This window comes from Patiria miniata, unplaced genomic scaffold (genome assembly GCF_015706575.1).
Source record: "Patiria miniata isolate m_02_andy unplaced genomic scaffold, ASM1570657v1 HiC_scaffold_3, whole genome shotgun sequence".
NCBI classification, from domain to species: Eukaryota; Metazoa; Echinodermata; class Asteroidea; order Valvatida; family Asterinidae; genus Patiria; species Patiria miniata.
In genome coordinates this window covers 30,860,007-30,886,578 of record NW_024037069.1, presented here as the reverse complement: position 1 = coordinate 30,886,578, position 26,572 = coordinate 30,860,007, and the positions used below count along the sequence as shown (strand labels likewise).

The window sequence follows — 26,572 nt, the reverse complement described above, 5'->3', positions numbered from 1 at the left end:
GCTGGAACATTTCATTGGGGGCGTCATGTAGATCAATGATATTTTTTTGGAAAATCAAAATCTCAGTGGGGGGGGGGGGGGGCAACTGGGGGGTGACAAGGTTTCACGGGGGGGGGGGGGGCTGTCGCCCCCACGCCCCCACGCCCCCCCCCCGTGGCTACGCCACTGCCTCTGATGTATAAAATGCATCGACCAATCACAGAAGTTTAATATGATATACTAGCCACATTTTTGTTACATTTTTGGAGAGATGTTGTACAACACATGGTTATGCAGAAAGGAGCTTCAGTAACATGCGTTAATCTATTTTTGTTTCATTTATGTTTAACGCAAAATAAAGTTAGTGCATAAACACTCAAGTTACTCCAATTAAGGATAAAAGATAACACCGAATCAAACTACATCATTTGTGATTATATACAAATGAGTTTATGCAAATTTACATTTGTTGCATAGATATTCTGCAGAAATATATTTTGCTTTTCCTAGCAAATATGAAATGACCTGAAAGAATAACACCGTAAAGCTTCAGATAGACTGTTCCTGACGTCCTTTTGAACGCAAGCTTTTAACTGTTTTTCAAACTCTCTCTCTCCAAAAATATCGGTACTTCTATTAGAAAAAAAACTCATATTTAGAATACAAATGCTTTTCAGTTGTAACACGTGATTTCTGCAAAATCGTGATTTTCTTTACAGCTTGGTGTTAAACTCTTTGAGTTTAGGGAGATAATCGGTGTCTTCGTCGGTAGGGAAGTCCTTGTTGTCGTTACCATGGAGACGATCCATCTTCGCCAGTTGGTCTTGAGACCGGTAATGGACGATGCCCGCTCCAAAGGAATCCCCGGCTACGTTCACGGTGGTGCGGATCCGATCCCTGGAGTTGAATAAACATAATCCGTTGAAAATGTGTTAAAAAATTATTTTACCCTCTATGTCCTGCTATACAGATGGTGAACACTGTTAGCAAAGTATGTTTTTGTTTTCTCTAGATCTTGAAATTTTGAAGAAGAATCGTTTTTTTAGCATGGCCGCATGGCAGTCAGTCCTATTTCTTTAACAGCTTACAAACTGTGACATGATATTATAATGAGTACTTATATAAACTGTGACGTGATATTCAAATAAGTGCTTGCTGACATGACAAACTGTGACGTGCATCACATGATATTCAAATGAGTACTTACAGGAACCAATCAATGACGATGATGAGCGTGACGTCTTCAGCTGGTAGGCCAACCGCGTTGAGTACAATGACCAACGTGACAAGGCCAGCCTGCGGAACGCCAGCAGCACCAATACTAGCCAAGGTGGCCGTTACGCTGTGATAAAAGCAATGACATACAAAACTTGAAACCTGTAACGGCCGTTACGCTGTGACAGAAGTAATGAGACTAAGAACATTTTAATGAACTGTGACAGAATTGATGACACACGGAAACGTAGAACCTTTATGATGGCTATTTGTTACGCAAGTATTGCAAGTTTGAAAACAAGTTTTACATTTCGTCCGACAAGACTGACAAAGTTTGATGTCATAGCCCTACCTTTGTTTTATTTCCATAGTTGTAACTTTATTTTTGACGTCTCTGCGTGAAAAATCTTTGTATGAATACGTAGTCAAAGAAATATCTCGTGCCATATACATGAGGCAAGCCGTTTTGGGACAACTTTTTTTTTTAATTTATCATTTTCTCACTCAGTACAAGATAGTCCAACTCTCTACTTTCTATCTTCCGTTCTAATTTACCTGATAGTAATGACAGTGGCCACATCCATCTCCAAATTGTTGACTTGGGCGATGAAGATGGCGGCTACCGCTTCATAGAGGGCGGTGCCGTCCATGTTAATGGTGGCGCCGATAGGTAACATGAAGCGTGTGACGCGCTTGTCGATGCGATTGTTCTGTTCCAGGCAGGAGATGGTCAGGGGCAAAGTAGCCGAACTGGAAAGAAACGAAACAAGATATATTTATGATCAAGATCGATGCATGATTTGTACTTGCTGTGGTAGGACTAATAACTGTCTTTGCATTGTATTTGTTTCTTTAACATTTTTTTCGCTAGTATACCTAGTCTTATTTCGGCATAAGTGATGGTCTCATTAAAAGTGCTTCCGTTAAGATGGTATAATGTAAAATTAGGCCTATTGCGCATGTCGCATTGAGGGTTACAATCCATTAAGCTAATAAAGATGAGAAGATTTCATTGGGGTCCCAAAATTTTATGTGACACCAGTTCATACTTGGCTCGAACGCAAACGCCAATTCAGAGTGATCACCGCAGCTCGGCAAGTAAACTCGCTGCGAATTCGCATTCACAACCCGGTCCGACAGCGTTTCCCACCTTGAGGCAGTAGCGAAGGCGGTCATGAGGGCTGGGGACACGCCCTTGATGAAGGCGAAGGGATTCTTGCGAGTAAAGATGACGAAGAGGAGCGGCAAGACAAGAAGTCCGTGAATGAGAAGACCCGAGATCACGGTGGCCGAGTACAGGCCGATCTGGCTGAAGACCGTCACCCAGTCATCCATGCCGAGGATCTTACCCAGGATCAAGAAGAAAATGCCGATGGGCGAAATCCTGAACAAGTGGAGAGGGAAAAAAAGAAGAAACAGTCATTGAAAAACTTTTACTACAATCCGAAAATTGCGCTGAATTTAATGGAAGAGTAAGGTATTTAAGAGGTACTCAAAATTGATTTTTAGCTGCAGGAAGCAGCTCTAGAAATGGTCATAGCTCTTGGTTGGTAAGTAACAAACTTCAGCAAATGCCTTTTTTGGCAATCAATCACTTTGTCCCTTAGGCCCTCGCAACAACACCTGCCCCCCAATTTATTGCAGTGGTAGAAAATTGGCATTAGAGCTGGCACTGTACTGCACACAAATTGGGTGTTCGACATGATATAAAACGCTCAATGCATCAACTGACGTTCAACAATAATGGGAATCAGTCAATTGGCAGTCAGGACCACGTGAGTAGTTGTGTATTTTTAAGCACAGACTTTTACGTCATGTAGGGGCCTACATGACGTATGGGCCACAGCAGGTCTACACTTGGGCCGCAGCTTCCGAGATCTGTTCATTCTTCTTTTTTTATTATTCATATGTAGTAGGTTTGGAAAATCCCTGATGTCATAAAGGGAATTAAAAGTTCTTTATTAGTGATGACGATTCAGCTACAGAGGGCTCTTTCATTACCCCGCATGCATGCTTTTTTTTAAGGTTTTTTTTTACGTAGCGCTGTTTGGGTTTTATCTTCCGAAATTGATGAAACACCACAACCTTAAGTTTCTTTTCCCAGAGATCATGAAAAACAACGCATGACCTGTGACCAGTCGCTTAAGACTTTGCTGCCACCAACGTCATGAAGATGGTCTGTTTTCTCACCAGATGATGCCTCGCACCAGTCTCATAATGGTCTCCATCATGGAGTTGGCGAAGGCTTTCACTGGTTCCCCTGCGGGTCCCATACGACCCAGCACGATGCCGAAGGCACAGGAGAACACCACCAACCCCAGCACGTTGCTGCGGTCCTGGTACCCGCCCTTGGACACCAGGATGACCTCGGGCTCGGGTGTGGTTCCCATGGTACCCATGGTGGTGCCCTCTATGGTCGTCATGGGCATGCCCGTCATTTCTGATTGGTCGTTTGTCATCATCATTGGTGTCTGAACCGTCTTGTACTATGAGAAAAAAAATTAACGTTTCCTATGGAACTTGGGGTTAACGGGTGGGGGGGGGGGGGGGTTAACTCACTTAACTCGGTACTGTTTATAGAAAAGTGAAGTATCTGCTGACTTTAAACTTCAACTGGTTAGGTTTTAAACATTCCTCTTTGGATTTTGAATGGTGTTGTTATTGGAAACGAACACAATCGTGAAAACAAATGATCCTTTGTGCTTTCAACTTGGTGTGGAACCCATTTTTTCAAATTTCAAATCTGTTCACTTTTGAGCTTTATTGATTTGCAATTATTAATGATTAGTTTTAGTAAAGTTGTTCCATTTTTGTAAGTGGTATTGAGTTTCATAATTATTTCCATAATTGTATTAACTTGTATCATTTTGACTTGTAACCATACATCAACTTACTTAAGGCCCCCCCCCCCCAAAAAAAGTCTCCGGTATCTGGTATGCGCGCGCCTCGCCATAGCCATGCGCGTCGGCAAAATGAAAAAGTTTTTGTTTTCAATAAAAGATGATGTCTCAAAACCGCCAAACTCACTGGTTTGACTGGAATCCTGCTGCTGCACAATTTTAAACGTGTTTTTAGATGGGGTTATGATCGAGAATAAGCTTTATGTGGCCTCTCTGGACTCCCATATATTTGCACTAAGTTTAGTCGGGCACCATTTGCAGTCATCAGCCGACATTTGAAGCAAAAAAAAACAGGTCAAAAAAAAAAAGCCGCGTCGCCGCACCACTTTTTGAGCAAGCTCCATACCAGAAACCGGAGACTTTTTTTGGGCCTGATATACCAGATTTTGGCCGAAATTATTGTCACTCTTTACGAGACAGTGTTTACTTTTTAAGGAGTAAAAACAGGAACATGTGATCGCTATATTGCTTTCTTATTATCTGTTTAATGCAGCGAATCAGTACATGTACTAATGATCAGACTTTAGGAGAAAACAAAAATTTAAACTCATTATACAAAAGATAATAACGAAGTGAATTCACAAGTCGAGTTTAAGAAATCTATAGTACTTTAAATCCGGAATCACGGAAAGAAAATATCTTTTCTGTTGTTGTTTAACAAGGAAATGCGAAAAATATGAGATGATGTGGGCGAAGTTTAGTGAGGTATACTTCTCTATATCATGCTGACGCAATAAAAATGGAATAAACAAATATAATTCTTGGGTGATAGCTTTTAAACTCACTGATCGGAAGCAGGCCTCCACGATATTTGGCGGGAACATGTTCCTGAAATTGGAGGAGAACAAGGAAACGTCATTAATTGTTAGTGTTGCAATAAAAATACCAGCTTGGCAATATCATGTTGACAGGCACATCCTTTATATCCATAATCATAAGCCAGTTATACAGGGTGACCCAAATATAATGCAACCCTAAAACATTTGCCTTAAAAAAAAAGATCTGTGGATTTTTATGTTTTTGGTATCAGATTAAAGCTGAGAGTTTTTTCTTTCAAAATAATGAAAATATCATGAAAATAGAACTTTGGGTTGCTGACAAAATGCCAATTACAAAATGACAAAATGCAAAAAGTTTTCGGTTTCTGGTATGCGCGCGCGTCGCCGTAGTATGGAAGTGTAGATAGGACATGGTTAAAAATAAATCTAATTCGTACGTACGAATTACTAAACCGTACGTACGAAATACTAATTCGTACGTACGAAATACTAATTCGTACGTACGAATTACTAAACCGTACGTACGAATTACTAAACCGTACGTACGAATTAATAAATCGCACGTACGAATTACTCAGTGGCGTAGCCACGGGAGGGGGGGGGGGCGTGGGGGCAGTGGCGTAGCCAGGAATTTTTCAGTGGGCAGGGGGGGGGGGGGCGGCGCTGGGGGGGCTGGAACATTTCATGGGGGGGGGTGTCATGTAGATCAATGATATTTTTTTTAGAAACTCAAAATCTCAGTGGGGGGCGACTGGTGGGCGACAATGTTTCATGGGGGGGGGGGCTGTCACCCCCACGCCCCCCCCCGTGGCCACGCCACTGCGACAGCCCCCCCCCCATGAAACCTTGTCCCCCCCCCAAGTCGCCCCCCCCCCCCCCACTGAGATTTTGAGTTTCTAAAAAAAATTATCATTGATCTACATGACGCCCCCCCCCCCACCTGAAATGTTCCAGGCCCCCCCGGCCCCCCCCCCCCCCCCCCCCACTGGAAAATTCCTGGCTACGCCACTGGAATTACTAAACCGTACGTACGAAGTACTAAATCGTACGTACGAATTACTAAACCGTACGTACGAATTACTAATTATTTCGTACGTACGATTTAGTAATTCGTACGTACGGTTTAGTAATTCGTACGTACGGTTTAGTAATTCGTACGTACGATTTAGTAATTCGTACGTACGGTTTAGTAATTCGTACGTACGAATTAGTAATTCGTACGTACGAATTAGTAATTCGTACGTACGGTTTAGTAATTCGTACGTACGAATTAGTTTTATTTTTAACCATGTCCTATCTACACTTCCATACCGTAGCCATGCGCGTCGGCAAAATTAAAAAAGTTGTTTTTCAATGTCAGATGATGTCTCAAAACCGCCAAAAACACTGGTTTGACTGGAATCCTGCTGCTGCACAATTTCAACGTGTTTTAGATGGGGTTACGATCGAGTAAAAGCTTTATGTGCCCTCTCTTGGCTCCCATATATTCTGCACTAAATTTAGTCGGGCACCATTTGCAGACAGTGTTGTAATTTTGTAATTTTGCGTCTGGAAGCCAGACTGCGGGAGCGATGGTCGTGTATATCTGGAACCTGTAAACGCTTTTTTAACAGGGTGACCGTTTAAGCCGATTTTCAGCTAACTTTGACAGGATTTTTGTTAAAAAACGAGTTTGACAGAAAATTTGACAGAATGGATTTTTCTGGCAGATTTCTGGCAGAATTCTGCAAAAATGGTTATTTGACAGAAAAACAGCAAATTTGAACAAAAAAGTTTACATTTTGTTTAAAAAAGCTTCAATCCTTTCAAACAAACCCTTGCATAATGGGACAGGTTGGCTGGTCTCGGTGCTGAGGTTCACTGGGAAACGAACTTCGTTGTGGCCGGATCCGCGTTTTGCCCAAAATTTACCAATAATTTCACAACATCTTTATGTGACTAGATTGTTTATTATGTAATTTGAATCTTAATTAAGACAATACTACCAATCTGCATGTGATTTTAAGTGTTTATAGTGTACTTCGAGTAATTCTGGGGAATTTGGCAGATTTTTGATAAATCTGACAAATTTTGACGCGCATTTAGTAGAATTTGGCTCTGACCTTACGGTCACCCTGCTTTTTAATCAGTGCAAGCGGGCTAACAAGCCTGGCAGCACAGGCACGATGTCGATGACTCGATGTCGCTGTATGGCCGATCTGGCGTTACCGTTTTCTCTGATTTTTGTTTTTGACTATCCAACTTATCCGAAGAATGTTCGTGTCGGTCGGGATCGTAAGTAGGTGCAGAATTCTCAAGCCTTATGGCCTTACTGAGGTCACCTCAAGCTCCACTCTGAAGGATATTGCTGAGAGTTTTAAGGGGATCGAAGCGTCATCTGCAACATCCGCCGACATTTGAAGGAAAACAAGTAGTGAAAAAAACCCGCGTCGCCGCACCACTTTTGGGGCAAGCTCCATACCAGAAACCGGAGCCTTAATTTTTTGGGCCCTACTTAAATGAGGGGAAATTCCAATATTGACTCGCGTGTATTTTGTTTGGGGTTACGACCGTTAAAGGTTTACCCAGGGCATGGAATGTCAGGCTAGTGTTTGCTAACACGGGGTCAGTGAGAACCCTTTTGCTTGTCAAACTCTTTAAAAAGCAAGTTAACACCGTTTACTGACGCAACCATGGGTTAATGCAAATAGATCTTTGTACTCAAGTTATAAACGGAAAACAGGTTCCTTGGCATTTGTCATTATTAAGCGAAGAATGTTTACAGATTCCTGGTACATGGTTGCGTATCCGGGTTTTAGGGGGGAAATGGGGAAAATGGGGGAGTTATCGGGGAAAAAATTACCCGAATAATGGATGCATTCGACCGAGATGATTGCATGAAACTACAACTAGCCTATAGACCTTTGGGTTGGCAAACTATGGAAGATTAGAGGTCAGAGACACAAAAATGACTAATGGTTAAGCATGTTTCTAAACATAATATTAATCATGAAAAAAAATAATTAATAATATTAATCAGTAGATTGCTGAAAATACAAAATACCCAACAAACGTTATCAAAAGACTGAATTATAATGCCTCTTTCTTGCATAATTAATGAGGGTGTTATAATATACATTTTTTTGCGAAATCTGTTGCTCGACAAGGCTTAAATTTTTGCCATGGAGGCGTCCCATACTGAATGGCGCTCAATATTTACAAGCAATAGAAAGGTCCGCGTCAAACTTTCGAAATGTTATTCAGTAGTCTGGTGGCAAAACTTATGCACAGAAATGTATAGACATAGAGACAGGGAGCAAAATGTTCCTGTTGACAATTTTGTAGCATCAAAGTGGCTATTACACTGTGTCGTACCCGCTCATATATATTTCCTTACAGTGTCAAAACCAGTTTTTTTCGTACTATAAGGCCGGGTCCGATTCATGGCTACGGCTGGAAATTACACACGTGTATATGGAAGTGGCTGCATGCAGCCACTTCCCAATGACGTGTGACCAATGTGTTCTTTCCAGATTATAGACGTAGCCAAGCAATTCGGACACGGTCAATTTCACGGCGCTGCTAAGCACAAAAATTTGCTTAGCACAAAAAAGTCTGGCTTATAAAAGAAGGTTAACAGCCAAAACTCCACGTGATGTATATTGCTCGTGATTGTTTCTCAGCTGTTGTTTGCTTATCATGAAAATCACATGGAGTTTTGGCTGAAAACCTGCTTTTGTAAGCCAGACTTTTTTTGCGCTAAGCAAATGTTTGTGCTTATCAGCGCCGTGAAATTGGGGGCTGGCCAGGACGCGTAATTTTTATTCCTAGGAGGGTTAGGGGTAATGTCATGAATAATTCATGTTTATCCATGAGAACGGACAATGACATCAACAGCATTGTTGTTAGTTACTCAACTAGTTACAATACATTAAAGCATTTTAAAGAACAGTTGTCGTCGAGCTACCACACAGTAGCCTATTGGATAGCGAAATGAGCTATTGATACAAATATCCCTGGTTCGAATCCACGTCGTCGCTGCTCATTTTCATCAGCTATTTTTCTTCTCCAAATTTATCACTGAGATAATTTTAAATTACGGGGAAAATAGAACGAGAACCTAAGTCTTGCAATGATTCAAAGGAAAAACTGAATTATTCATGACATTGCCCCTAAACCTCCTAGGAAAAAAATTACGCGGCCAGGACCTACCTCAGCAAATCCAAGATGGCGTCGGCTGTGTTGACATACTCTGTGTTGCCTGATCGATCGATTTCTGTCGTTTCCTGTCGATTTCCGGGTTGGATCGTCATGACCATGAGAATGCCCAGGGCTACGGCCATGAAAGTCGTACTGAAGTAGTACACCAAAGCCTGCAATTTCAAAAATTGGCAAACTTTCTCACAACTAGTCCGTGGGGTTTTGTAACAATGCATAGAAAATAACAGTCCATACAATTCTTACTCTCTATTTTTGTTTGGGGGTGGGGGTGGGGGTGGGGGCGGGCGGTTGGGTTTGGGGTATTGCATTTTTCTTCTTTCGAACAATAATAAGGCCCAACTTTTGTGTCCTAAATTGACCTAACTAGGGTAGGAACTCAGGGAAATGACAAGTGTGCGAATTACTTATTTAATTAATTAATTGTTTCCCAGATATGTGACCCATCCGATTTTTTAATTAGTTGATGGCTTTTCCAAACATTATCTATCTGCGTGACTGGATATAAGATAAGTAGATGTTATTCTAAATAGTGGTTTATTGAACACTTTTCACAGCAATATGCAACAATGCATGGCAAAATTAAAAGCATGTGCAAAATTGAGCGTTGGGGCCTATTTTGACAAGTGTTGAGATATATCCTGCCATACGACCACACATTTATACTCAAAAGTTTTTAATGTGTTAACTTGACCCAGTGTGAAATACTGAGCCTCATTTGTCAAGTGTTTAATTAACATTGTGTTAATTTTACAACCTAATTAATTAAAGGTACAGTCCATCATTTGTAATTTGTAGATTGTGTTCGCTTGAAGCGACAAACGTGCTCAAAATCTAAAGAAAGGTGCTGAACAACTAACCTGATGAAGTTTCGGCTCAGCTTCAGCCGTATATTTTGAGAAAAGCAACATTCTAAGATCTCGATTTCAAATCGTTGGAAAGGCCTTCGTTCGTTGATTCCTTCAAAATGACAGCTTGCCAGAAAGCATACTTTCACAGGGAGTTTAGTTCCCTTACTATCTTTCAACCAAGTATGTTTTTTAACGTCAGTTACTTTCTGGATAGCTGCAATGATGGACTGTAGCCTTAAAGATGTGTTAACACTAACCTTAAGGCCGAGTACACCAGACATGCTTTTATCCAGCGACGCCATACCCGCTATTAGACTGGACACCACTAGGGGGATGATGACCATCTTGAGCATGTTCAGGAACAGCGTCCCGGGAAAAGCAATGTAGGAGATCTCCTTGGCCGTGAACGTCAGATCGGTGCCGAACTTGATGAAGAAGCCGACCCCGAGACCCAGGAGGAGGGACAGAAGGAGGAGGATGACGAGGAGGTTGCGGCGGAGGAAGCCCGAGCAGCAGGTGCGCCAAGAGGTGCGTCGGCGGGCCGAGGAGGTCTCTGACTCGGCCCGGACTTCCACCAAATCTGCGGTAGCTGCCTCCGTGTCTTTCATCTCTGAGACGTGGTTATCCATCTGATGCTGATGAATTATAACACAATAAAAAAGAAGCAAACTGCTTGTTGACTGGAATGAACTAAATTGTACAATTGTTGAGGTATTAAAGTAGGCCTGTACACTCTTGAATTTCCTGGCCAGATTTCACCCGGATTACGAGTTCAAATATAATTTGAAAATGGAAGCATTTTACTAGTTAGATACATTAGGCAAATAATCAGTGAGGAATGTCCAACACAAACATTGGCATGATGACGTCATTACTTGAAAGGACGCCCTCTAGCGGTGCTTTAAAAATATACAAAACTTGAATTTAAAAGCCATTCGTCCCAATTTCACCAAATTACCCCTAGATATTCTTTGTATAGTCTCAAAGGACTTTGCGAGGTTTCAGAAACATGACGTCATCGGACCGGAAGTTATCGTAGGGAGAATTTTAAAATGATCAGTTTTCTTTCCTTTAAATTCAAAATCGGAACCGGAATAAGTGTCATTAATATAGAAATACACTTAAATATTCATCATAATTTCCATATTTTTAGTTATATTCACTGATTGGTGAACGTTTATCCTGTCTGACCTACAATATTAAGTTTGGACATTTTTACTGATCACTTCGTCAGTGTAAATAAAATGCATACTGAAATTTGTAAAACTCGAAAGGATGCTTTTTTTTGTTCAAGTTAAAACACAATTGGTTCCACTGGAAATAGAGACATTTCTGTTCATAAGAATATTCACAACTTAGCTGGCCAATAAAATAGTTCAGTGGACAAGTTTGGGACAATTGACGATATCTTATCAGTCTAGGGAAAAACTTGTTGATGGTAAAGCATGACTAACTTTTTTATTAAAACGAAAATACACTGGAATTGGCGAAAAGCAGGACTAGTTTAAATCACGGATCCTAGACACCAGGATAAACGACTGTTCTGAGCTCTACTACAAAATGCACTGAGCGGACTTGCCTTAATTGGGTAGACGCGTGATAACGGGCATTAATACCCGTTGGCGCGTAATAGTGAATTTTCCAGGTGTCCTATTGTGTTGGGTTTTTGCAAGACATCTAAAACGGAAATATTCATAAAACTGTAAGCAAAACTACTCCTTATTCAAGATTTAATTGTTCCAAAATTGTTTGAAAATAAATACTTCAGGATATAAATGATGGTATTGTGCAGTTTTTGTCGTCATTGATGAAGTATTTACCCGGGAAATAAACGTCAAATTTCGAGGAGAACACCGTTTACCCAAATTTCGTTTTTAATTAGGCTTTTACTAAAACGTTTTAGAGAGATAAGATGCCGAACCGATGAAACAAAAGCGACATTTCATTGTTCACCTTAAAGCTAAAGATATTGTGCTCAGCATTACCATAGTTATGTAGTTATCACTTATCAGAATTCAATAATAAAGACCAAAAACGTAGACTCATGAATATTCAAAAATATAATTCGCTGGCTTGACAGACTTTCGAGGCCAGATCGGGCGCAGAGCCTTGCAAATCTGAAAGCCACCGCGCGCAGTGGTCTAGTGTTGAAAAGTATTCCTGGTATTTGCCACCAGTACGGGCCGTTATCACGCGTCTAACCAGGAGTTGGGCCGAGTCGTTAATCCTTGTGTGTAGGATCCGTGTTTAAATGAAAGCCGGTCCCATTCCCACGGTTTGGGATGTTTGTCACCGCCAATGGACCCTAGTATTTGTTAAGGTTGAATACAGAATGCTAGCAACGTCAACGAAACTTTAAAATGAAAAAAAAAACCTTCAGGGGAAAGGTATTAACAATTGCCCCTATTGAAGGATCGAATGAAAAAGTGCGAACAACTCCTGGTAAGCATAATTTTTAACAACTTTGCTACCATTGTCGTGTCAGAGGCCAGGGTCGTTGCTTTTTTTTTCAATTCAATTCAATTAACGTTTATTTCCACATAATCATAAAGAAGTACAATAAATATAAACAGATGTGGAGGCACGTTCCAAAAAAGCGGGGCTTGTCAAGGAACAGCCGGTTTACAAAAAAAAAGAAAAAAAGTAACAGCTTCACAATAAACGAATAAACATAACAACACCTATAACAAGAACACAAACAGTGTGTATACGTGTACGACGACTAAAATAAGAAAAAAATATGATTCAATAATAAAAAAATTATAAAAAAATGCTTTTGAATATAAATACCATCCTTTTGAATATAAATACCATCCATCATGCATTTTCCACAGGCAAACAAATATTGCGCAAGTTAAGAATATCATGAACTTGTCATGATTTTAGATAGTTTGAGAGAAATACCGATTCTGCGCTACCTGAAGATTTAGAAAATACCTCCTCTTTATTTTACCGTGTTTGTGCATATTGTCTTTAATATATTGCGTCATCAAACCGGAACTTAGGTGTTTCATACACAAAGCATTATATTCAGATGTTCTATTAATTTCATGATGAACACATGAACTAAACCAATATATCATTTAACTGATGATGTCAGAAAAAAGTAACTTTTACAAATGCATCTAATTAATGCGCAAAATGCGCAAACTCTCTGAGTTACTATACATTGAAAGTAATGTCCATAGGAGTATACAATCACTTTGCAAAAAGGTTTGTTACTGCATTATGGAACATCTAGTTTAAGTTCATTCATCACTGCTGCCATCGAAAATCAACGACTGTTTTTGGTCGGCTCATTGCAGTGTTAACATCTCCTAGGACGGATTTAGGGAAATGGTGCATGGCACTCTCGCTTTGTTGCACCCACATCTCATCAGCTTGCCAGGTGTGTCACTCACACAGAAACACCGTATCAATTTAAGCACATCAATGGTGCAAGTTCAACATTGTTAGCCAAATAACAGGCCAAATGCACTGATTCAACAAGCAAGTTGTTTCCCTACAGCATTGGTGCGTGTGAGTTTTTCATTCATTGCATTGGGGCTGAGAAATTGTTTACAACAAAAACGGAGGGGGGATATCCCCTATATCCCCGGGATTTGTGCCCATATATCGGTATCCTAGAAACGAAAATTTGCTTTGTGGGTGAGAAATAGTTCACAGACAGACAAAGGCCACCCTTTGTCAATGTTGACCCTCTACTTGACGAGCATCAATGTTTGTCGATGTTGTATGGGTTTTGTGGGTTTTTATTAGTTCGCTGGAAACAGAAACACCCTTGTGAAGCCCATTGTTTCTTTGGATGCAATGATTAAAAATGGCCCGCAACAAGATTTATCTGCTCAGCCCGAACAGATGAACAATACATTTCTTTGTGAATTATCAAATAGATATACCTTTGTTGGCTAACAATAGTCACAGATGTAATAAATAACCAAAGTGAGTTTCATAATTCAGATTTTTTTTTTTTTTTTTAAGGAAAAGTGCTATTCATGACTCAAACGAATTACTAAAGACAAGCTTAAGACAGCGGTAAACATTGTATAATCTTGGGTAACTTTCAAAGTAACTTTCAAAGTATAGCGCTTTTAAACAATAAGATAAGGATTATAATAAAACACGTATACAGTCTAATGCACTGAATCACTCAATCATCCTAAGTCTAAGTCAAACTTCACTCTGTACTCTCTGCTAAAAACATAGCCCTTTAAACTAAACCATCCTCGTATTGCTTCAAAAGAGGCGGTCTCTCGGTTTTCACATCATCTAATTTGCAGTTTACAACTTCACAAGTGGACACAAGTTGCCAACTCGCTTTTTGTGTTTTCGTTTGAAGGGATAGCTCTATATGGCATAATTTGCATTTATCCCAAAAAGTAACCTAACTTGTCTAAACACCACGTGAAATTAGACCTTCTGGCTTGCTGTCATTTAGATGTAAATCAAGAAATGTATATTTCCGACGATCTGCCAATTGGCGGTTGTTGGAAATAAAGAGTGCTATTGACGAAATTGGATTTCGTGATTATAAGGCTGTGCACGTTTTTTTCACTGTTTTCTAGAAAAGTCTAATATCCACTGAGCTGAAACTTCAACAGATTAGGTTTTGAACTTTCTGCTTTGGATTTGGAGTGGTGCTATTATTGGAAACGAACAAAATGCATGAAAAGCAAACTCTCTGAACGGACGGTAGTCAGGGCCTACCTGTAATTCTGATCCAAGGCACTTTGAAGTGTCACCAAGCCGATGAAGTGATCCAACTGTCTGTGGGGATGTTTTCTTATGACGCAGGCTGTGTAGTTTGCCCCGACCAAACTGGGTGCGCAGTGACAAAACCCACTGGTTGATATCGATCCGCACAACGTCAATAATGTTTCAAAAGACGACAGGGACATGCCGTCGTACGCGTACTGTACCTGACTCCTTTTTATTCAATTCATTAGGCATGCAGTAGATCGAATTCCATATTGTCCTTGAATGCTGTCACGCTTAGTTGAGGATATTTGTGGGAAAAGCATTGTGAGGTAAAAGCGATTGTCTGAAAAAAACCCCCAGTATATTCGGTAGGTAATGGGAATCATGTCACAGACGTTCGTTCACCTCGGGTACGTAGGCATGCACGAAAAAAATAGTGCCATATCACTTAAGTACGGCAGCCCGTCCGTGCCAGGTTTTAAAAGTATTTAAAAAAAAAAAAATTGCAACATTTTTGCAACATAACACAATAATTTTGCGAAATAAAGCAAAACTTTAGTAAAATAATGTGCCGGGGGCTGAGGGGGGGGGGGGGGATGGAGAATGACTCAAATCAAAACATTGCCCGGCCGTGGAAAAAGGGGGGGGGGGGGGGGGGGGGGGGGGGTGCTGGACACCACATGACACTGGGGGCGCTGTTCATGATACAGATGTATAATGTATACTTACGCCTCTTACCTTACATCAAAACGCGCATGTAAAGCTTTTTTTTTAATTTTTCTCCCTTTCTGGGGACTTTTTGTTCCTTTTTAGGGAGAAAAAAAAAAAAAAAAAAATGAAATTTTACAGTATATTGATTATTTACATTAGTTTGGTTGTTGGAAAGTTAAAAAAAACACCTCAAACGCCGTCATTTTTGGTTTATCACCACGAAAATGTGGGGTGGGGTTGGGTGATCAAATGGCTAATCACCCTGGTAACGAGTTTGGGATATATACCCCCATCTCTCACCCCCCGGGGTTTAGTTACGCCCCTAGCCACAACAGTTGCAGGTTGGGTCTGTTTTTACAACATGTTAGACGGTACGATGCTTTTTCTATCAAGTCGGATGTCCCCAACCCCGTAGAAAAGTGATATCGTGTGCGTGACTAATGAAATAATATAAAGTTCCTTAAATTGAGAGATTCCAGAAGGAGAAGTCCTTACCCAATTTGAAAAGTAACTCCTCCGATCGACCATACAAGGTAAATTGCACATGGGCTTAGCTCCGAGATGCAAATGTCTACCTCCCCGTACGAGGTACGAGCGAATAACACCCGACGCATGGGTCAACTGAGAATTCAGAGGGCGCTTTTTATGTCAGCGCCGTCAGACTGTTACATCTGATGAGTATTGTATAAATATTAATGCAGTCGTCCTCCACGAGTGAATGTACAGCAAACCTACGGTAGACCTAAAGGGGCATCGCATGTCGCAAATATTTCAGCAAATATTTGCGATGTCGCAAATATTTTGCAACTATCTTTGCAAGTATCTGCGATGTCGCAAATATTTTAGACGTCGCAAACATTTTCGCAATATCTGTAAAGAGTGCCTTTTCTCACAAGTGCCCTTTTTTTTACGAGCGCCCCTAACGAGTGCCCTTTTGGAATTTTACCTTTTTTATTTTACGGAGACCGGGTGACTAGTGAAAAAGACCTGTCTATACCTTTCAGCACGCATGGGCGAGTGCCTTTTTCACGTCTAACTCCCACCCCCCCCCTATAAAATGACCTAGTCTGGTTCCCAGACCAAAAGATTCTGACTATTCCTGATGAATCTTAGGTCCGGTAGCCTCCGGTTGTATTACAATTTACGTCACGTGACTAAAACGAGAGGAATTCCTCCTTTTTCCGAAAATGTCGGAAGTTTGCCGAATTTATTTCGTCGACAATCGGATAGCGCCCGAGTATTTCCGAATATAATATAGGTTTAATTAACTGCTAATTGCTCATTAAAAACTTTTTAAAATGAGTTGATAACTAATATTCATTGATTTCATTTAGAAAACTTGAAATTCAACGACGATTTTGTGCATCAAGTATACTCGGATCGTATGGGCAAACTTTTTGCCTGTGTCATGTACTATTTTGAATTTGACGACCGTTACCGAGATTTTCCAAAATCGGTCTTCATTCGGTTCCGCCTGATAACAGTGCTATTTTGGTGCCTAAATTTGAAGATTCCAGATCAACAATTGTCAATATTATCTTACAGAAATATCAAACTGTATTATCATAACTGTATTATATTACGAAGCAAGTGATTTATTTACTAATTTGATCAGAAAATTAAACGCTATAAGTGATAAAGCGAAATCGGAAACGAAGCCGAGATTTGAAAAAGGGCCATCAATGTCGTCATGTTTATTTTTAACCACGGAGGCTGCCTGACCTATTTAGACGTGAGCGTCGGGAATAATTGTCAGGTCTAGGGAACCAGACTATAAAATGACCTCGCTTCGCCAGTAATAACCAATAGCCACAAGTCTTTGGGGAAATTAAACTGTGCACCACTCGAATTCTTCGTCTTTCCCTTTTTGTTCAAATTATTGGATTTTTTTCCCCCAAACAGGACAAAAGGCCACGGCTCAAAATCTGTGACAAATTCCTTCATGAAGAAATTAATAAAGACATACCAAAGAAAGCAATGTTTTTAACTTTCAGCGATGAAGCGTGATCATAGCAACTCTTTGAGGACATTAAACTGTGCATCACTCGAATTCTTCACCTTTTTTGAACAATGAAGGAATGTCTATTAAAGAAAATGTGATAAGCGATTTGGTGAGATAGCAAGCCTGCACTGACTTAAAAAAAAATAATCACAATCACTCTCTATTATGGGAACCGAAAATATGTGCTATAATCTGACTAATCTCAACATCCTTTCATTCCGGGAGAAGATAGTAATTGTATTAAATATTTGTTATCATAGCATACACAATGTATGTTTAATTTAGCCATTGTAGCATATTTTTTTTTTAAATATGATTATAGCATAATCATCTGTAATACAAAGTCTGCCATTAAAAGCTCTGCAAACAGATAATCACAAGGAAATCCCGTTTTAGTTTGGTATAAAAAGAATCAAACACACAGAAATGATAGAGCGGTTACTACTTTTACATTTTTTGGGACTATCTTTGCTCTTTCTGTCGGCATGATGAGTCGGGTTTACTTGTTCTTCGTTCTTCTATACATGTATGGATGCGAGGCGTGGCAATTACGCCAAATAGCCACGGTGGACATACCATACGCGGCCATGTCAGCCGTCTTGGTTGACCCAAGCACCGGATTGTATGACGTAGTGGTGAGTTGTAAACCAATATTTGAATAAAAATGCCTTGTTTTAATATAACACAACTATATTTTATGTGATCGCGCTTTGTATCGGTGTTGTCAGTGACCAGTATAAAAAGAAAGGTTTCATGAATTGAATCGAGATTGAATATTAGTGTCGGTGACGAAGCCACAAAAGGAATTAATTAAATTTGCAATATCAAGAGATTGAGTTATCAATTCAGGGGAACTTACAAGAACCTTTGTTTTTTTCCCCACAATATAGTCCGGGGGGGGGGGTGATTCGCCTTGTAATATCTATTACAATATTACAAAGTGTAATACTTCACTTTCCAAAAAAAATGATTTAACAAGAAAAGAAAAACATTGAATAGCATGTGTGGACACTACCTCAGTTTTATGTCTATTAGTCGTTGCTATCTACTATACATGAGTTTTTTGGGTAAGAAGTCAGAAATTATTAGGATGTTATTCGCATAGTCTGCGTGAAAATATAAACATCCTCAAATTGCCTGACCTTGTCAAAGATGAATTTTATTCTCTCTGAGTTTTCGGTTGAAGTTCTGTTACGTATTGCCCCATAACTTTTTGCCCCATAAACTGTTTGACGACAACACTTTTTAACTCTTTAACTTTTAACTTTTCCTTTCATGTCGTGTGCAGGTGTCGTCTTTCAGCAGTACCCCTTTTTCAACCGATTACGTCTACGTCATCCGTGACGTAGCCGGGCAAATTCAAGCCGGTAACGGTCTGATGACCGAGGTACTGACAGATGAGCTAAAGTGGCCCAATGAGGTTGGCAAAGTTCCCGGTAAGTCCGACGAGTTATATTGTTTCACGAACGAAGCTGGGTGCAACACTTTTGAGCTCGAGTTTAGCTCCATTCTACTTGGCTCTGCCTCGTAAAATGGACCCTTCCATCTGTCTAAAAATGGAACTTCTATTTTAGTGCGGCGCTGCCGCGCCATGCATTGGGAAGATGTAATGACATAATAATATATGTCGGGGACTTATTCAGGCGTGTTATAAATGCAATTATTGATGTGTGGGTCTCAGTAGCTAGATTCCTTACAATGACGCCATTTTAACTCTACTCGTTCTGATTCGTCTTCTTATCAATCCTTTGCTTTCAGAGAAAGTACTTGGTCGAGATGACATTTGGTGGGGAACTTCCGGGTTTTTGGTGCCAACTAAGACACACGGTGTAATCGCTTTGATAGATGCAGGAATTATGGTCCCAGGTAGTAAAAATACACATTTCATACAGTTTTGAGTTTTTGTGAAGTTTTGCCGGAATGATGTAATTTGTTTGCCTTGACAAACAAAATAATGTAGTCATTCAATTTCCCTTACGGCTTTTGAAAAGAAGCCATTGATACATTGATATTTTCAAGGGCCAATGAGTTTTTTACTTAGTAGGGGAATCAACTTTAATGACAACACCTGATAATTTTTTTTTTATTCTGAACCAATCAAAGGCAAGTATTCTTCACGTGATATGTGGCACTTGGGGCAAGTTCGTGCAAGAACTATCGTTGACTATAATTGTTAACCATAGTTCGACTAAAGTTAGCCCGAACTCTGTCTAGTCGACGAGTCGACTATTTGGACCCACCAACTGGGGCTGGTTGCATCGCTGGTAACCAATAGCCGCGCGCATTCATTACGTACAACAGGGAGCCAGGATCCAGAAGTTTTGCGATGACATTTTGACCAGCGTTTGACTAGAGACGTTCGCACGTTGCTATTAGTGCGCAGGCGTAAGGTATGTCACAAATCAACCAAGTCGACTAATGGTCCTTGCCCGAACTTGACCTTAGCTGCTGCATGCAAATGAGATCCATGATGTGACCTGCTGGACAAGGTGAGTTCAACGGACTTACAGATCACCACTTGTTTTCAATCTCACGCCTCCTTTTCTGTTAACCCCGCCCACAGCCACCACCTATGATATTTCCAGCCGCTTGCTAGACCCAACAGACTGGTTCTATCACCGTGTGGAATGGGCGGATATGAACAAAGATGGCCGCATCGATGCTGTCACTTCCAGAGCCTACCTCGATTCAAGTGAGTTGGACGACAGGGGGCGCTGTCAAATCACTCATCGGCTGTAGCACCATAGACAAACTTAATATACTAAGTGAATTTTTTGTTTTGTTTAACATAGTATACTCCGATTCCCATTGATCAAGATCTCCCATAGTATCTCATTGGTACGATGTATATGGTATTGTCTCTTTCTCAAAAGAAAGGCGTGCAAACTGTTTGAACTCTGGAGAGCGCCCTACAGACACCCTAATTTCATAGAATGGGCAGATACCTTAAACATTAAAAAGTAACAGAAAATACATAGAAAATGCCGCAAGTAGGGAAACCCATATTTGGATAAAAGGGGTTTATTACCATTGAGTTTTTATCAAAATGTTATAAAACCAGAACCTCCGAACTCGGGCTGATTTAAAAACTTTTTGTTCGGCAGATGGCCAAGCAGTAGCAGAAATGGTCTGGTTCGAGCAGCCGAGGTTCGGTAATCCCCTGTACGGAACATGGTCGGAGCATGTCATGTACCCCGGACCGGACGCACTGACGCGCTTCGGCCGGTTGACCGTGTCCGACGGCCGGGAGTTGGAGGTTATCATCAGCGCTCAGTACTTCACGGAGAAGCTCGTCGTCTCCTGGGTCGAGGGTAACAAAAACCATGAACCACTTCAAGATGCACACTATTTGTTTTCCACTGAAATTGAGATCATTAAAATGTAAAAAGTTGATAACTGTTACTGCGTATCGCATTTTTGCAGCCATTTTGTTTTTCGCGCTCTTGATGGGGTGTTTGTGAGTTTGTTTGTTTGTCTTTTTTTTTTAGGACCGACATCAAGTTGGGATGACCCGTCTTCCATTCAGCATAGAGTTATTTCAGATGTAGTTAACGAACGCTACTTTGATATTCAGGTTTGTTATGAGAGCATGCAATATTTTTATTTTATCAATTTCCCGTTGACTTGCCTCAGACTTCTTAAAATCTTTCCACGCGCTAGATATCCGCGCTTCTCTTATAGCGAGATCAGGCAGCAAAAGAAGGAGAGGCTCTCAGGGACATTTCAACATATACAAGAATAATCTTGAATAGCTACTGCCGGCCCTGTTCTTCAAATCCATCTACACTTGTTTTCAGTAATTTTAATAAAAAATGAAACTCAGCCTATTTTATTCGTCGCATTTGGTTTTGTGCTCGATGGAATTCGAGTTTAAGGATAGTTTCAGTTCTTTCTTGATTCATTTACACACTTGACAGTGCTGGTTTTTTTTGTTTCCATTATACATACAGCTAGTGGATCTAAATATAGATGGCAACGTGGACTTACTAGTTTCTGTCAATAGGTGAGAAATTGAAGAAGTATTTTCTTCCTTATGCCAGAACTATTCACTCTTTGATTTATCACAATTTGTTTTAATTGATCATCAAGGTAAAAGGATCAACTATCAACCTTTTAACATATTTTTTATTCTTTATTATACACATAGTAATCAAAACGGGAAGCTTTTAGCCTATGAGATTCCGCGAGATTTCCGCACGGGAGCGTGGAGGCGCCATCTGATCGTGGAGGGATTCATCCCCAATGTTGACGTCATCACCGAGGGTCATGGGTCACCGGGGTCCGCCTTCGCATTCTACCCGGGACCGCCGGGTCAAAGGTCGGTCAGATTTCCCTCTAGCGCCCTCTGTCGATTTGAATCATAATTACCTACTGAGTTCAAAGGATTGGAAGATAAATGGCTTTTGTGTCATACTGTCCCCGCAGTTTGTCTTTCTTTTCAAACATCTCGGCAAAAATGCAGACTGCCCCGCCCCCCCCCCAAAAAAAAGGAGTTACCGGGCACCAGCTGACTTGAAGAGTTTGTGGTCGTACTTGTGCCCAACTGAGGGCGCTGTTTATTAATATATCCGTGTTCACATTAGATGTACCATGGCGGAAGAAACAGCCATGGATGTACACAGAAAACCATACGTGTATCACTTTTGTTTTTGAAATTGTGCATTTTTGCAATTGTGAATTTTTTGAAATTGTGCATATTTTATGCCGGTGGTGGTGGTGGTGGTGGGGTGGTGGGGGGGGGGGGGGGGGGTTAATCAGTATGACAATTTATTCAGTTAAAGTTGCTTTTAGTTTTGTTCCCTTCCCATTCGCTCGTACCCCCCACCATGCAAACAGGGCGCAGGGAAGGGCAGATGAGCTTCACAGAACCTTGTGAAGGAAGCGGGGATGGCATTCTGGGTAATTTATCATGACCTATGTATAAAGCATCTGGCTGCAGCTGTAGACCGCGGTTGGCCAATGCGTGCAAATACTATCCGAAAAGTTTGCCATAGAAATGCATACACACCATACCGGATGTGATTTCTTTTCATTGCGGACCATGTGGACACAATTTTGAGCGTCGAATCATAGGCACTTCGTCGACCCTTCGTGAATTCAAAACGGAATTTAGCAACTAAAGGGAGTTGAACATTTACAAAAACAGATAAGTTATACAGATTTTCTATTATGCTTTTCAACCAAAAAAAAGGCGCCGCATTTATGAATGGGAATTAAAAGAGTGACGAATGACTCCGTCTTAACGGCCGTTGTTTCAAACCTTGCAGGGTCGTGGCCGTGATGACTTGCAGGTCACAGGTCACGCAAAATCTATCCAATCAGAGTGTTAATTCGTCAGCCCTTCCCAGCATCCTGTTTGCAGGGCGGGGGTACGAGCGAACCCTTCCCAAAGTGGCGTCGCTACAACCGTACGCCCCCAACGTCTAAGGCCTAAGTCATGACACAAGTTTATTGAAGGCTACTTTTGCTTCATCTCGACAGAATCAAGCCGCTGATTCTTCTGACGGGCGATGACGACAGCAACGTGTATATCTTGGAGAGTACGATCGACAACGATCCGTCCGTGTGGAGCTACACCATGACATCGGTCTTCTACGCCGAGGGGACGGTAGGCAGCCCGGCCATTCAGGACATCGACGGGGACGGTTTCCCGGAACTCTTCATCCCTGCTTGGACTCAAGGCACGCTAAGTGTCTATACATTTAAAGACATATAGGATCATTAGCTTTTCAAGGAATTTGTTCGCTTCCAATAATAACACCACTCAAAATCCAAAAACGAATGCTCAAAGCCTAACCTGATGAAGTTTCAGCTCAGTGGATATTACACCTTTCGAGAAAATAGTGCAAAACCGAGCACGATCTTTTTGTTTTGATCACGAAACACGTTGTCGTCAATGGTACTCTTTATAATATTATTATTGAATATATTATTGTTTCCAAATAACAGTTAATTGACTGATTGTTGGAAATCGCCTACATATCTTGATTTCTTCTAAATGACAGCAAGCCAGACTGAATAATTACTCGAGGTGTTAATATATTACCAATACGATCAAGTAAGCTTTTTGGATAATATTTGTTTATTTGGTAGGTTACTTTTGGGATAAATGCAAACGATCCCATGTCTTGGAGCCTGGCTACAGGGATCTCTCAACCCCACACACAAACAAAGGAAGAGAAGAAGGAAACCAGACATGGGCAATTTGCTAAAATTTATTATCACCTCTGTGGGCTGATCACAACTTTTGGAGACTTCCCCTGTTGTTTTTTTATTCGCTCTCTGACAATTTCCTTGTTATTCCGAAGTGTATTGACGGGTTAAATAAATAAACACCTCGATAAACACCTCGAAACTACGTCAGGAAGAATATGGCATTGTGAATTTACATGCTGTATCTTACAGAATATTACATTTCAGATCACTTTGTACATGGTCAGACCTGTGTGTTAAATGTTATTGTACACTTCACATTAAAGAAGCTGATTGCGTCAGATGACGTCATCTGACGTCATCATATATCAAATTACAAGCGATTTTAGATCAAAAGTGACCACGCTGTTTCAGTCATGACTCATCTAACAAAAACTAGAACCGTGTTCACATTTTGTGGTCCGACTGATCATGCCTCTATGACAAGTGTTGTCATGTTCGTGAAGTTACTTGACCTTTACTTCCGGGGTTGCGGAAGGTCAAACTTAGATGAGATTAAATACGTGTACACCGACAAGAGCGTCAACGTTAAAACAAACGGAATTTCTTCCAAACGGTTCAAGAGATGATGATGGAACCATGTACAGACATGAACCCTTGTCCAAAGAAAAAGGAAACTTTGGTGACGTCATCATGACGTCATCAAATTACGAGCCATTAAGGGGTCAAACTAGACATAATACCCCTGGCCACACACAAGCCACAGAGACAAACAAAACAAAACATTGGCAATAGGCTTAATTATCCCCTCTACATCCCTTTATTTCGACACTTCCCCTCAACTTTTGTTATGCACTCTCTGGTAATTTCCTTCAAACTCTCATAAAGTAATGAGTTACCCAGAAGTGTTGATTTGTTAAAGGGGCATGACGGCCTGAAATCCCGGAAAATGTTTGGATTATTCACTTATCTTGTTTGAAAAGTCTGGTTGAAAGGAAACTATAATGTCTTACCGTTCCCAAGGAAAGACGGGAAAACCAGGTTGTTTACATCGGACGCGGCGGACATTTATTTTTCATAAGCATACGTATTTCCAGCCGTGTTCATTCAATGTACGGTACACGTTATGCGCTGGTGTGTGTGTCACATAATACACAAAGCGCCAATACACAAATGTGGTTTATTGCACGTCCGCAGAATGCGATGAACTGAATGCGGCAGGATTCACAACTAGCACTCAGCAGCTCGATTTTTGAGAGTCAAAATGTTGACTCCCGAAATGCGTTCTCGCATGGTCGCAAGAATAACACAAAACGCCCATTTTTTTTTTAAGAATGCTTGTGTGGACGTTTATATCTTCCTTTTAAATGCCCTTTCCAATAGTTAATATCGTTTCTTTTAAAATGCGTTTTGTAGCCCAATTGGGCGCATTCCAAGACGTAATGTTCCTTAATGTATTTTTTTCTGAGGGGATAAAAAGAAATGAAATTTTATTAAGCCGAAGTATTTTGGTTAAATTTAAAAAACCTCGATATTATGAAAAAACAAAATCTGATTGTGACTTTACATGCTGGATCAGGCATCTGCACTTTGTTCATGTTTAGGCATGCACGTGACCTTTATGTTACATTTTATGGTACTTTTACATTATTTGAAGACCTGATAATGATCATTAGTTTTGGTTTTAGGAAAATTCCCCCTTTCGTGATAATTTTTTAGGTTTTTTTTGCAAAAGGAAGAGTGCATCAGAGCTGCCCGCTGATGACTCACTGATCGGGAATGAAAAAGAAGAATACCAATGTCTTTCCTGATGGGAATTACCATGAATTATTCGATATTTTGGACAAATTATTCATGTTCGTCGAATGCTGATCCGTTTGTAGATAACTGATGCGTTGATGTCCGTTTGCTGTACTTATTATGCCCTGTGTTTCAGAGAATACCCTAACCACATTATATAGCGTCATCTGTACCAGAGTGCAAAATATCCATGTTCCATTATGTGGTAGCTATGGCAACAGCCAAACTCCATATTTGCTTCGTTTCTTGTCATATGTCATGTCCGATTCAGTTTCGCAGAATCACAAGTCCTGGTCCTGCAAGGGCACAGGACTTTCGGTTTCCAAAGTTTGCCACTTTAAATTATTCTCTCTGAAGATAACATCCTGTGTGTGTCATGCAGATAGTGGAATAGCTTGCAAGAAATCCCAGTAACCATTCTCGGCGTATTGCAGTGACAGGTTTGTGCTCGCGGAATGGCGCATGCGCACAGTCTCGGGAAATGCAAATTGTATGAGCCACAGATTATTAACGCATAGACTGCCAGGCCCTATTCAAAACTGCATGAGCACTATTCAAAACTGCGCGGCGCCCGACTAAAATCAAAACTATGGGCAAATTCATCTCTCGGTATAGGGATTTATACACAGTTGAAGAATTCTAGTCAAAATATTTTATGAAGATATTTTTCGATTGTATAAAAAAAATAACTTGTGTACTAAATATGATTTACGTAGATTAAAAAAAAACAATACGGTACCAAGATTTTCATGGAGATTTTGATCAGGGGCGTGATCCCGGTGGGGATGGGGTAAATTCCCCCCCCCCCCCACACTCTTGACCAGGGGAAGGGCTATTGAATCACCCCCCCCCCCCCCTTCGTGATGAGAACCACAAAATGCGGATTTCGAGGTATTTATCGAACTTCTCAACCACCAAAATAAATTTGATAGCACTAAATAATGGAGAAAAAAGTGCAAAAGCTTAAAATGCTGCGTTTTGATGTAAGCGCTTTGGTGTAAGTAAAGAGGTACATATGTATCATGAAAAGCGCCCCTTGTGTAATGTGGTCTCCAGCCTCCCCCCTGTCCCCTTTGGATTTCCACGGCCGGGCATTTTTTTTTTTTTTTGGTCATCCCCCATCCCCCCCCCCCCCCCCCCCTACTCGCCGTCACAGATTTACGCCACTGGGGGGATGCAAATGCCCCCAAAAGAAAACAAGTGCGAGTGCGCAATAAGCTCCGGCCGTTTTTTTGCATGAAATCTATCAAAATGATCCCTGCCAGAGCTGAAAATATGCGACGCCCA

The 26,572-nt window shown here is 40.8% G+C and overlaps 2 protein-coding genes across 3 annotated transcripts; one reads left to right on the top strand and one right to left on the bottom strand.

Moving 5' to 3' along the window:
* Positions 1 to 676: 676 nt before the first annotated feature.
* LOC119738325 (excitatory amino acid transporter 3-like) lies at positions 677 to 15,009 on the bottom strand. Of its 2 annotated transcripts, XM_038213173.1 has the most exons (9): positions 14,629 to 15,009; positions 10,179 to 10,556; positions 9,065 to 9,225; positions 4,880 to 4,922; positions 3,385 to 3,680; positions 2,345 to 2,578; positions 1,750 to 1,944; positions 1,187 to 1,321; positions 693 to 876 (listed from the first exon to the last, which is right to left on the bottom strand). In XM_038213173.1, the coding sequence occupies exons 2-9, from the start codon at positions 10,548 to 10,550 to the stop codon at positions 693 to 695; spliced, it is 1,620 nt and encodes a 539-aa protein (XP_038069101.1). In that variant the 5' UTR covers positions 10,551 to 10,556; positions 14,629 to 15,009. The 2 variants fall into 2 exon arrangements, with proteins under 2 accessions (XP_038069102.1, XP_038069101.1); XM_038213174.1 differs by lacking the exon at positions 14,629 to 15,009 and having other exon boundaries at positions 677 to 876; positions 10,179 to 10,550.
* Positions 15,010 to 17,771: 2,762 nt separating this feature from the next.
* On the top strand, positions 17,772 to 24,869 carry LOC119738760. The gene is made up of 9 exons (XM_038213710.1): positions 17,772 to 17,967; positions 18,621 to 18,768; positions 19,091 to 19,198; positions 19,896 to 20,024; positions 20,437 to 20,643; positions 20,821 to 20,906; positions 21,283 to 21,335; positions 21,480 to 21,650; positions 22,814 to 24,869. The coding sequence occupies exons 1-9, from the start codon at positions 17,818 to 17,820 to the stop codon at positions 23,046 to 23,048; spliced, it is 1,287 nt and encodes a 428-aa protein (XP_038069638.1). The 5' UTR covers positions 17,772 to 17,817; the 3' UTR covers positions 23,049 to 24,869.
* Positions 24,870 to 26,572: the final 1,703 nt, after the last annotated feature.